The sequence below is a fragment of the Podarcis bocagei genome, assembly GCF_964188305.1.
Source record: "Podarcis bocagei genome assembly, chromosome: 14".
In the NCBI taxonomy this organism is placed as follows: domain Eukaryota; kingdom Metazoa; phylum Chordata; class Lepidosauria; order Squamata; family Lacertidae; genus Podarcis; species Podarcis bocagei.
In genome coordinates, this window is record NC_138139.1 from 948,133 (window position 1) to 960,515 (window position 12,383).

General features: G+C 44.3%; 1 protein-coding gene and 1 long non-coding RNA gene across 5 annotated transcripts in view; both read left to right on the forward strand.

Annotated features, from left to right (window-relative positions):
* The window catches only part of LOC308573608, a 91,694-nt gene that overhangs the window by 50,223 nt on the left and 29,088 nt on the right, over window positions 1-12,383 (forward strand). The gene's annotated exons all lie outside the window — the stretch shown is intronic.
* The window catches only part of SIN3A (SIN3 transcription regulator family member A), a 62,913-nt gene that overhangs the window by 25,442 nt on the left and 25,088 nt on the right, over window positions 1-12,383 (forward strand). For all 4 annotated transcript variants that reach the window (XM_081170512.1, XM_081170511.1, XM_081170513.1 and 1 more), the window contains exons 2-9: window positions 844-1,065; window positions 1,584-1,760; window positions 4,228-4,334; window positions 5,947-6,241; window positions 6,818-7,066; window positions 7,716-7,868; window positions 8,418-8,576; window positions 9,594-9,677. In XM_081170512.1, the coding sequence (XP_081026638.1) occupies window positions 877-1,065; window positions 1,584-1,760; window positions 4,228-4,334; window positions 5,947-6,241; window positions 6,818-7,066; window positions 7,716-7,868; window positions 8,418-8,576; window positions 9,594-9,677 (1,413 nt within the window). In that variant the 5' untranslated portion in view covers window positions 844-876. The remainder of the gene's footprint in view (window positions 1-843; window positions 1,066-1,583; window positions 1,761-4,227; window positions 4,335-5,946; window positions 6,242-6,817; window positions 7,067-7,715; window positions 7,869-8,417; window positions 8,577-9,593; window positions 9,678-12,383) is intronic.

The window sequence follows — 12,383 nt, forward strand, 5'->3', positions numbered from 1 at the left end:
TCCTGCCGGGCACGCAAGGCTTGCGGACACTCGCGGGGGCTGCAGGCTGCTGCCCGCAAGCCTTGTGAGCCCGCGGGTACTCCCACTGGGCTTGCATGGCTTGCGGATAGCTTCCTGAAGCCTGGAGAGCGAGAGGGGTCGGTGCGCACTGATGCCTCTCGCTCTCCAGGCTTCAGCGAAAGCCTGCATTCGCCCCATAAGACGCACCCCGATTTCCCATTCATTTTTGGAGGGGAAAAAGTGCGTCTTATGGGGCGAAAAATACGGTAGGTTAGGCTAAAAGAGTGGTCTGCCAAAGGCCATTCAGAAGAACTTTGCTAACTGAGCTTGGATTGAAACTGGTCTTTCTTCCGGTGGGGTGGGGGTGGATTAGGATCTGCACAAGCAGATATGGTAGCATTTATCTTGTATATGGTGCTTTAGTTCTATAATTTGGCATAACTGCACTCATGAAGCCATCCAGTTTCTGTCAAGTTTATCATGATACATTTAAGGTGAAACTAAAATGTAATATGTTTGTCCACCTATAAATCTTCAGTCTAGTCACATTATACCCTCTAAACTCGTGTTTCCCAAATTTTGGTCTCCAGCTGTGTTGGGACTACAATTCCCACCAACCCTGGCCCCACTGGTTCTGCTCGTGAGGGATGATGAGAGTTGTAGTCTAAAAACAGCTGAGACCCAAGTTTGGGAAACACTGCTCTAAATTCCTACAAAGAGCAGCCTTTGTTTAAATGCATAACTAGAATCTTTGTTGTTTTGTCTCCTTGATTTTGAAATACAATTTTTACTGTTAAGGTTGACAATTCGTTGCTTCTATTTGTCCATTCCTCTTTCTAACAGGTTTTATAGTGCTTTCCTGAGCATGAATTCAGAATGAAGCGGCGATTGGATGAACAGGAGTCACCTGTGTACGCGTCACAGCAGAGACGTATCGCCAGCAACACAGAACCATTCCAACACCAGCATCGTGTTCTTGCTCCAGCACCTCCTGTATATGAGTCTGTTTCGGAGACCATGCAATCTGCTACTGGGATACAGTACTCTGTAACACCCAGCTACCAGGTAGAATTGCTGTCATGTTTTTTAAGCTTATGTCCTCTCAGGAAGTTCATCACTCTTCATTGCTCTGTGGGCAAACAATAACATAACAATAAAGAGCATGTTTTCTCTCTCCTCCACCTCCCAGTGTGTGAGACTCGAGTAAATCTCATGGTCAAGCTGGTACTGTCACTAATGGGGATGGGTGTATCAGTTTAAATAGGTGACAGGGTTCTAGCCATGCTCTTCCTGTGCCCAACTGTGGGGACTCTGCACAGGGATGAATCATTGTTGTTCAGACATGTCACTCCAGGCCAGGCTTAGCTTTCTCAAAGGAGCACTTGAAAGCAAAGCTCTAGGCTGGACAACCAAAGATGCTTCAGCAAGATGAGTTCCTTTTTTGCCACAGATGTTGCTTTGATGGAAGTTATTTGGAGTCATCATTCCCAGGTGACCTCCAGAGCAATTGTTTGGAGCCTTATGCCACCCATGCTGGCATAAGGCTTAACCCTAGTGGCTTGTCTTTATTCTCTCCTTCCCAGGTGTCCACTGTGCCGCAGAGCTCCAGCAGTCATGGGCCCACTCTCGCAACTGCCCATAGTGGGCATCACCATCCCAACCCACCCCAGCCTCATGGCAGCCAAGTGGTGCAGAGTCATGCTCACCCAACTCCCCCTGCAGCACCAGTGCAGGGGCAGCAACAGTTCCAGAGGCTGAAGGTAAGGTCTGAGGTAGATTAACTTGGTTTCATTTAACCTTTCTTCAGAGAAGCACAGACTGCTTGGGGAAATGAGAAAGTTACGCTGTTAGCTCAAGTGGATATCCACTTACTTGGTTGCAAGTTGCTTTGGGTTGCCGTTGGCAACATAAAGCAATTAACATATTGTATAAATATATAAAATAAAGTGTTGTATGGCTGCGGGCTTTTAGAACTTTTAGGTCAGGGGTCAGCAAACTTTTTCAGCAGGGGGCCGGTCCACTGTCCCTTAGACCTTGTGGGGGGCCGGACTGTATTTTGAGGGGGGAAATGAACGAATTCCCATGGCCCAAAAATAACCCAGAGATGCATTTTAAATAAAAGCACACATTCTACTCATGTAAAAACACGCTGATTCCTGGACCGTCCGTGGGCCAGATTTAGAAGGCGATTGGGCCGGATCTGGGCCCCGGGCCTTAGTTTGCCTACCCATGAAGTAGGAGAATCCTGGTTTTATCTAGGGGATGGTATGCAGTTTTTGTATGAGTCTTTGCTAGCAGCTTTTGGAATAACTAGTCAAGGTTTGTTTTTGTGCCTTGCTGCAAACCTGACCAGATAAGCTATAGTGGTGTACATTGAGGAATAGCAGAAATAAGATACATACCCTGTTTTATCAATAGTTTAGTAACACTGAAGAACTTCAACTGTACTGTTATGGTTTTCTCTCTTCTTCTTACATTGCTGTTAATATAACTGCATGGCTCTCATATCTTGGCTGTTAAAAGGTTTCTTTCCCACTGCCACCCCTACATAAAGGTCAGCAACAGAGGGGGAGGCAGAAGTCAAACAGCATTTAAGTCAGTGATGGAGGGCCTGTGACACCCCCTCCCCCAAGTTCTTGTTGGACTCCTGTTCACATCAGCCTTAGTCACCACACTAGTGGTCAGGCATAATGGGAGTTGTATGTCAGAAACAATTGGATGGCCACAGGTTCCCAATCTTTTTGTTAAGGCCACTTGCTGTCCCACTAAAATTTTGTGCAGGCCTAGGACGTTTTGATTTCTTGCGTGTTCACCTGGACAAATTATTGTATTTATATACCACATTTTTCTTTCAACAAGCTCAAGGTGGTGTACATGGTTTTCTGCCTCCCTATTTCACCCTCACAACAACCCTGTGAGGTAGGTTAGGTTAGGAGATGGTGTTGGGCCCAAGGTCTCCCAGGGAGCTTTATGGTTGTCCTTGGCCAAGGAGGGCATGTCCCTGACAAGGGGATGTGTGAACTCTGATAGCCTCTGATCATCTCTTCTATAGGTTGTTTTGTTATGCTGTATTCAATACTAGTCCTACTCAAAGTAAACCCTCTGAAATTAATGAACTTAAGACAGTCCTTTTCATTAACTTTTATTCTGAGTAAGGCTGACTTTACATACATCCCATTTCTTATATGTATGTAAATATCTACTTTTGGGGGGTGTTTCTTTGTCCTGTACTTGTTTTCTGCTGCAGCATGTGCTGTTGCCACTGTCAGGTGCAGTGAGTATTACTTTGTGAAAGTATCTCTGGTATAGCTCTTGGCTGCGGCCAAGAAATGGCCTGCGGGGGGCGGGGAGAGAAGCCCTCTGAGGCGTGGCAAATTCCTTTTTAAAAATGGAGAAAATTTGCCAACCAGCAATTGTGCCTTGGTTGTCGAACAAAAAAGTGAACAAAAGTTTCTATCATTGAACTCAGGAAAACTGTTACGTAAGTCTGAGGAAAGAGCACATGCATAGCCCAGCTGTTGCAGATTTTTTTTTTTTTTAAAAAAAACAGGTTTTCACTCAGGCTGAAATATTGCTTAAATAACCAGCCTGAAGAGTGGCTGTGGTACAGTATATTGTTTTTCTGCACAGCACCCTGCTTATGAAGGGTTTGCAATTTCAGGCTTGTCCACTAGACATTTGTTTTAAAAGCCTGCTTGGAAGCCCTGGATCCATCATTGTTCTGGGCGCTCTTATCCAACCCTTTGTAATTTGTAAATTTCCCCAGAAAGCAGCAGCAAAATGCACATCACAAAACGGCCACACCGATCACAACGTAAAACAAGAAAGTAGTGTCAGGTCCCTTACTGTGCCCCTCCTTGGAACTTTGCCTTGGGCTGCAGTAGCACTATTCACTTCTTGAGAGGACTGTTGTGTTGCATGACAAGAGATGTGAAGCTCCAGAAAGGCCACCCCCCCCAAAAAAAAATGGTAGAATTGCGGGACAGACTATTCTCCTCTACTCTTCCCAGTTCTCTGTTTTCCCCCAGGCCTTTATATCTCTTATGTATGGCTGGGCTTCACAGAAGAGAGAGCTATACACAGTGCAGAATTGCTTTCTGGTGGAAGAATAAGTTTTGCTTAACTGCTTTTTTGTATCTCAGGGGTTGCATTCCCTGTGCATGTGCAGGAATGGAGATAAAATGGTGACAGAAAGACATGTTCCTAAGTTGCTTTTGTTGGTCCTAGGTGGAAGATGCCCTCTCCTACCTTGACCAAGTGAAGCTGCAATTTGGCAGCCAGCCTCAAGTCTACAACGACTTCTTGGACATCATGAAGGAGTTTAAATCTCAAAGGTGCGAACCTGCTGTGTGCTTTATTTTAACAGATGCTTCTTTGGGCCATGTAGTATTTCACTAGTAAGGTCAAAATCAAATACCTGACAATATCACACATTTGAATCTTTCCCTTTGTCTGCCCTAAATTCACCACAGTCCTATCTCGCCTCTGTTTTTTTCTTGTGCTTATTTTCACAATTCTACTCGCAGCCAAACTTCCTTTTTTAGCCCCTGATCTGGTTAAAACCCCTCATGCCTAACACCCCCATCTATAGTGGGCCCCCAAAAAGCAAAGTTTTCTCTTAAGTATGCCTTATCCAAGGTCCAAATCATAGTCTGGGTGGGCTTGATATAGCAAAGGTGCTGAAACTGGTAGGGCCTGAGCATGCTTAGTGTCTTGATAGGAGGCTGTCTGAATACATAGGAAGAGAATCAATAGCAGCCATAGGAAAACACAAGTAAAATCTGAAAAAGTGGCTGCATCACTAGATATGGTTCTCAATGTATTTTGAGAAAACTCCTCTTTCAGGGAGAGGCTTTTATGCTTCATGTTCACTTCTGCAACTGCCTTTTTTGCGTTTGAAGACTCACTTGGAACCTGTCTCATCAACTTCCACTGTGGAAGAAACGCACGTAACAAAATTAAGAAGTCCATGATTTACCGTACTTTCTGATGTTGCACTTTAAAAAGAAAAAAAAAAAGAATTTTTATTAGATTTTTTAATATACCCAAAGAAAAATAAAGCAAACAGGAGTTGCCAAAGTATCAAAATAAAAAGGAAATGATAAATACTACCAACAGCCACTTAACTTGTCATTGCAGATTTGATACTTGTATAAAGATTGTTTCTTGGGGGAAGGGGAAAGAAGTAGATGCTTTTGGGGGGCAGAAAAAGAAAACACAATCCCTGAGAACTCTTCTTTCTCACCCCCTCCCCCATGAGATTTAGAATCTTGAGTTTTAGCAATAGATTATAAGACAAACTTGTCCTGTTCAGCTTTTTGCTTATTGTGAAATGCCCATGCCTATATATTTTCTTTATTTATATTAAATATTATCTGCCTTTCATTAAAAAAAATTCCAAAGTGTTAATAAAATCAATTCATAAAACAAATAAATTCAATTTGTAACCAGCAAATAAGCATTAAAAATAAATTCTTAAAAAGCTAAAAACAGAACAAACAATTCCAAACCCATCTACAGTCTAAATGCCTGGACAAACAGGACGGTCTTCATCAGGCTTTGACAGCTTGTGATGTCATGCCAGGTGGGCCTCCTGCTGAGGGGCATTCCACAGTTGAGGTGACACCATAGGTAAGGTGCTCTTCTTTATAGAAGCATGACATATTTCTGCTAAAGAGGGTAGTTGAAGCAGAACCATTCCAGAAGTTCTTCAGGCGTGGGCAGGCTGGAAAGGAAAGAGGTGCTTGTTCAAGAATTTGGTTACTTTTATTTCCCCAAGCAGCATGTTTTGTTGGCAGCTTGCCTGCCTTATTTTCTGCTAGTAGCTATAATGGGGGATGTGTGTTAACAACATTCTCTAAATGTAGTGCTATGCATGTCTGAAATGTGTCAAATCCACAGAGGAGACCTGATCTCTCTCTTCCTCCTTGTCTTTTGATTTCACAGCATTGATACTCCAGGAGTGATTAGCCGGGTGTCTCAGCTGTTCAAAGGCCATCCTGATTTGATTATGGGTTTCAACACTTTCTTGCCTCCTGGCTACAAAATTGAAGTGCAGACTAATGACATGGTGAATGTAACGACACCAGGGCAGGTTCATCAGATCCCGACCCACGGCCTCCAGCCCCAGCCTCAGCCCCAGCCCCAGCCCCAGCATCAGCATCAGTCTCAGCCATCAGCACAGTCTGCCCCAGCCCCAGCACAGCCAGCACCACAGCCGACACCTGCCAAGATCAGCAAGGTAACCTCAAATGAAACAGGTAGTCTCTAGCTTAGAAGTAGGGACACCTGTGGTTTCCGGACAGAGAAGGCCCTCTCAAGGGACAAAGTGAGGTTGATTTGGGGTTTTGTCAAGGAGGCATGTTCCCAAAGTGGAGAGTCAGAGACAGATAGCTGACCTTTGGGGCACAATCCACCAACACATTCTGTGCAAGAATCACTGCACAAGCACAATATCTGTTTGGAATTTCCCTCTTCAGGCACAAAATTTCTGGGCCAACCAAGCTTCTGCAGCTCTGTTTTGTTAGCATACCGTAGTTGGTGTTGTGTACATGATCTAGCTAGGTGGATTCACAAGGGAATAGCACTGCCTTTGGGAAAGCAGTTGAAGTAGATGAGCGTCTCGTTCCTTTCATCTCTATATTGCTGCATGGTTGTTCTGGGCAAGCTCTGTATCATCCTGAGGTAATAATAAGTTTTGCTGTTTGTTTTGCTTTTGAGCATAGTCAAGCAGCACTCTGGAGGGCTCACTAAGGGCTCACTCATTACGTGGCTGTTCAGGAACCAGTGTAACCCAGTGTCTGCTTTTCATTCCCAGCCATCCCAGCTACAGACACATACACCAACCAGCCAGCAGACTCCCCCAATCCCCTATGCATCCCCTCGTTCTCCACCAGTCCAGCCCCATGCACCTGTGACAATCTCTCTTGGATCCACACCATCCCTCCAGAATAACCAGCCGGTTGAGTTTAATCATGCAATCAACTACGTCAATAAGATCAAGAATCGTTTCCAGGGACAGCCAGACATTTACAAGGCTTTCTTGGAGATCCTCCATACCTATCAGGTGAGTGGGCAACTGCACAAGTCTTAATGACACCTTTTTCCTGTTCAGTATTCACTTTTATATAGAAGAAAAGAGTGGCTTGTCAAGCAAAGCAGGAAAAGATGATTACTGGGTGCAGTGCTATTTTTCTAGAAAAAGAGGTACCGGAACTCACCCTGAACACCTCCCTTGTTCTCTTATAATGGCAATGGTGCCCACCTGAGAGGTGCCAGAACTCAGTTCCGGCAAGTTCTGCCTAAAAAAAGCCCTGGCTGGGTGAAGCATAACAAGTAGTAAATCCCCAGCCAGTTGACACTAGCTCAGTTTTGCTTCAAACCTACCTGCTTCAAACCTTCAAAGTTCCTACCTGCAGAGCAGGAAATTTTATCCATAGATGCTGTTTAAAAGCCATCATTAATGGAGATGAGTCATACAAAAGGGTGCAACACTTGTAGAACAGCCAGATGTGCCTCTCCAGTGTCTGGCCCTCCGTGGAATCCTTCCAGGGGCAGGAAGGAAACTTCTTCAGTGTCCTTTTTATCTTGTCATCTGATGCTTTTCTCTTGAGCTCTCATGCTAGGTGTTGTGGATTTTCTTTAAAGAACCAGGAGAATGAAACTGGTTAGAACAGCTGCTCTGAGCTCTTCCTTTCTCTTCCATCTCATGACAGAAAGAGCAGCGGAATGCCAAGGAAGCAGGAGGCAACTACACACCGGCACTGACTGAGCAGGAGGTCTATGCCCAGGTGGCCCGTCTTTTCAAGAACCAGGAAGATCTGCTCTCGGAGTTTGGGCAGTTCCTGCCAGATGCAAACAGCTCTGTGGTGAGTTTGCTCCTAATGTTGTTACTTACAGGGCACCTTGAAGGAGAGCATTGCTTATCCTGTTCTGCTTACTCCTTATGGCATAGTGTAACTTTTGAAGTACTGGGATATGGATTAATTAATCAGGTGGGGATATTTAATTATAATAATTAAATAAACAAAATAGATTGGACTTCAGAGCAAGAGTTCCTAATTTGGGTTTCTGTTGAAGACAGGAGTGCCAAGTGTGCTCTGGTCCATGGGGTCACGAAGAGTCGGACACAACTAAACAACAAATTGTCTTATGATTCCCTTTTAGAGGATCACAGGCAAAGAGCCAATTTTCTTAGTTTCCTTTCTGGAAAGGATATACTTTGCGTGATGTGAGCTGAATCCTGTTCTCTATGCCTGCCCCCCCTTAGAGATAGATTCTACCCCTTGGTAGAAGGCCATTTTAATATCAAGTTACTTGAGCTCTAGAGCTTTGCCTGGGTGATTACAATTAAATACATATGCCTGTATGGGATACTGGGATCAATATATGTGTTTGTACATTGTTGTTTAAACAAGCTATTAAGCAAGACAACTGCAGAGAAAGTGGAGTCTGTGAGAAATGACCATGGGGGCACAGTCAAGAAGCCCCAACTTAACAGCAAGCAGCAAAGACCTAGTCAGAATGGCTGTCAGATCCGGCGGCATGCCGCAACTGGGACAACTCCTCCAGTGAAGGTAAGCATTGATCATCATCTTCATCAATAGGCTGATACCAGATACTGCAATGGTCTGTTGCAATGAAAGCAACAGAGTCCCTTTTGACCCTTAAATGCTGTATTGTGGCCTAAGCTTCTGTGGACTAGAGGCCACTGGATCAGATGCATGAAGGTGTTTCATTAGTTGGTAGATGCACATATTTATGTTTGAAAACAGTAGGATTGGGCTGGAGGAGGAGACCATGAAGAAGGTCACAGAAGGTCTGCTGCATTTCTGCATAAAGCCCAAAGCAAGAACAGAGTGAGCTGTTAGTGGGACAGCGGTCCCTGATTGACTGTATGCTTAGTTGTAAGTTACAAATGGGCTCATTTTAGCTGGAAAATCATTTGTTCATCAGAGCCTATCAGAGCTTTTGAATCATTGTCTTCCTAATATTTATTTATTACAATAACATTTCAGGATGCAAATTCTTCTGAAGGGAATGGAGGGGCTGTGCTGCTCTAGGAGAAAAAACTCTTAAGCAGGGAGTTAACCTTGGTGAGAGTGAGGGAACAGCCAGTAAAGGTGTCCCATGGCATCTGGGAGCCCTTGTGTGAGGTCTGCAAGAAAAGGTTGAGGTCCTGGGTGAGGAGGAGGCAGTCATATAATCTTTTCTGAGACCTGGGTGGGATGCCAGCAAATAAGGAAGGTTGTTGAACTCTTGTTGATCAATTAACTTGTTGCAAATGAAACAGTGTTTGTAATTCACCATTCTTATTTTAATGCTTTGCCTTTCCAAGCTGATAATGAAAACCCAGGGAAGAGTTAGTGGTATGTATCTACTGACTGGTTTTCTTACATGCCTACTTCATATGCCTTCAGTAACCATTGTTTAACCCTACCAAAACAACAGTAATGTATACCATTCTCCACTTCTCTGGTTTCTCTGCAGCAGCTTAGCAAAACTAAAATATTTTGCAATAGGCATCAGCCCAAGTATTATCTTTCGACTCTGGTTTTTGAAACTCTTTTGTGGCTCATTCTCTCTTTCTGCAGAAGAAACCAAAGCTGCTCAGTTTGAAGGACCCTTCAGTGGTAGAAGCTGGAAAACATGGGACAGAGTCTCTGTTCTTTGACAAGGTGAGGCTTTGGATGACATCTGCTGAACCAGCCATTGGTTTTCAAACAGCCCTAGCGCTTTCTTTTATTTGAGTCCTACTCCCAGATCAGTATGCATTAGGAAAGCAGCCTTAAGCCTCCCAGATGTTACCTGTCTGTCAGTCTCAGCATCTAACATGGGGGGGGGGGGGCTTTTGACCTTCTCACACAACTTCTGCATCACTGCCCCTTTTCACACCTCAGCCGGCTGTATATTTCTCCTGACTAGGTGAGATCTCTGATTTCTAGATACCTTTTGAAGCCACTGTTTCAGAGACTAAATGACATTTTGAAAATTTGCAAAACCCCAGCAAATTTTGAAAAAGTACCCTTTTGTACAAAAGTAGCAGTGAACTAGGCGGCTTTGCATTATAATTTTCAGCAATGAAAACAATTGCAACTATTGACTTCCAGGTTGGCGCCTCTGGCAATGGCGGATTTCCTCCGATCGGGAGGAATCCGCTCCGTGGAAAACAGGGTCTGAACCGCCACGGCGAGGCGGAGACCCATCAAAAACCACAGGCGGGAGAAGCCTGTGGACGTGGGATTTGGCTGGCACCTTTGCACCCCCCCTACTTGTGGGGAAACCCTGTTTTGGGGATCCGGAGCGACGTGGGGGTGAGTGGCGCGGTGCTTTGAATCGACTGCTTCTTTCACGGAGTGAAGCCGCATTGCTGTTGCCGGAGAGCGCTGACTTTTTCAAGTGGACAATTGGATTTTAAACAACTGCCCATGAGTAGAACGGAAAATTGGACTATGGAATTTCTTAATTAGGCACCGAAAGCGGGAAGGTCTAAACAGGAAGTCTGCCTTCCGCTTTTGTAGATAGATTGAAGCAAAGACACGGCAAGCTAGAGTTTAGAAAGTCGTGTGTAAAGGATAAAATTTTCATCATTTAAAATTACTGAACCCCCCTTGGAAGCAGGAGAAGAGGGGGGAACCTTTTTTAGACTGTTTAAACCTGCAGAAGAGAGAGTAAAGAAAGGCAATTTTCCACCGTCTTGAACCTGGGAGCGGGGTGTCAGGACAGATGTTTTGCAGAAGTTCATTGACTGTGGACAAACGTTTTTGACAGATAGTTAAAAGAAGAGAAACATATTGACTCCATTGTTCCCTTTCGCATTTAAAAGGAACAAAATATCGACAAAATATCTGAAAAAGGAAAACTTTGTTGCTAGATCTGCTTTTAATAATAATAATAAAAAAAGATGGATACAAATAGAAATTGTTTCCCCTAGAGGGAGCTTGTGAAACTGTTATTAAAGTCGAACTGGGGAGCTTTGCAGCTGTTAAGATTAAAGATCGTGGGACCAGACTTCGACCTTGAACAAGAATGTGCTCAGAGGCTCTGGTGCTTGCTTTTTGCAAGACAAGTGCTTTATTGGAACAGTTACATGAGAAGATGGACTTGATGACTGTTGCGATTGGAAATTTTGGACAGGCAATGGGTACCTATATAGAACCCACTCAGGAATTAATCCAGGAATGTGCTTTGACAGATGAGATGAGGGAGGAGGTTGTTGCTGGACCTCGAGTGGCAGAGATGGAGGGAGCTGTGGCCCAGCAGGAACATGAGTTGGTGGATTTGACGAATGAACCTGGAAAAAGTCAGATTTGGAGAGATGGAGTTCTGTTTGGCTTGGAGATGGGGGGCTGGATGGACCCCCCTATGCAGGGATGTTTTGACCTTTCAAGTCTGGCTTTGGGCCGGGGGGAGTTCGGAGTTGTGGGGGCCCTTAACTTTGGAGGGACCTTGAAACATGCCTTTAAATACCACATGGATTTCAGTGTTGACCATGGAAAAGGGGCTGACTTGTCGAGAAGGGACAAAAATATTGTCAAGCTGGAGTCTCCCCGAGTGAAAGGAGCAGAAGACAAAGTAAAGTACGAGTATAAACATGAAAAAGACCTGCGGAAGGGACATGGAAAAGACTTAAGAGCCTCAGATATAAGGTCACCAGGTTGATGGACTAGATCACGGGTGTCAAACACAAGGCCCGCGGGCCGAATCCGGCCCGCCAGACCTCGTCATGTGGCCCGTGTAGTCGCCGCCGGCCGCCAGCCTTCACCTTTTATTCTCGCTTTTTTTTTTTGACACAAGAAAGCCGTCTCTTCAGCGCATGCGCGGCAGCCTACAAGCCACAGAACGTCTGCCCTCTAGCGGCGCTGGCCGTTCTACACAGGAAAGCTCCACTTTACATGCATTCAGGAAACCTCCACCTGTAGGACCTACAGATACAAGCGGCCCTTTGAGGGCGACCAAACTGCTGATGCGGCCCCCGATGAATTTGAGTTTGACACCCCTGGACTAGATGGATGGGATAGAAAGGACTGACAAAACCCAAGACCAGGAAGAAGAGACGATGGATGAAAATTGGAAGAAAGTTTTAAAAATTTATTTAGAAAAGTATTGTAAAATTAATGAGTATTAGAAAAATGTTGGAATGAAATTATTTGGCTTTAGCAGAAATGTTAAAAAGAATTATGTAAGAATATGTTATGGTTAAAAGAATTTGGTATAAATAAGATTTAAGTTTTAAGTTTTAGGGTTTTTTATGGTAAGATAAGGTTAAAATAGATTAAGGTAATTTAATGACAGAATATTGTGAAAGATGCAAAGGATTTGCTGAGATAATTAATAACTAGAATACAAAAAAGGGAGGTGTGAGGAGGTCGATGAAATAAGTT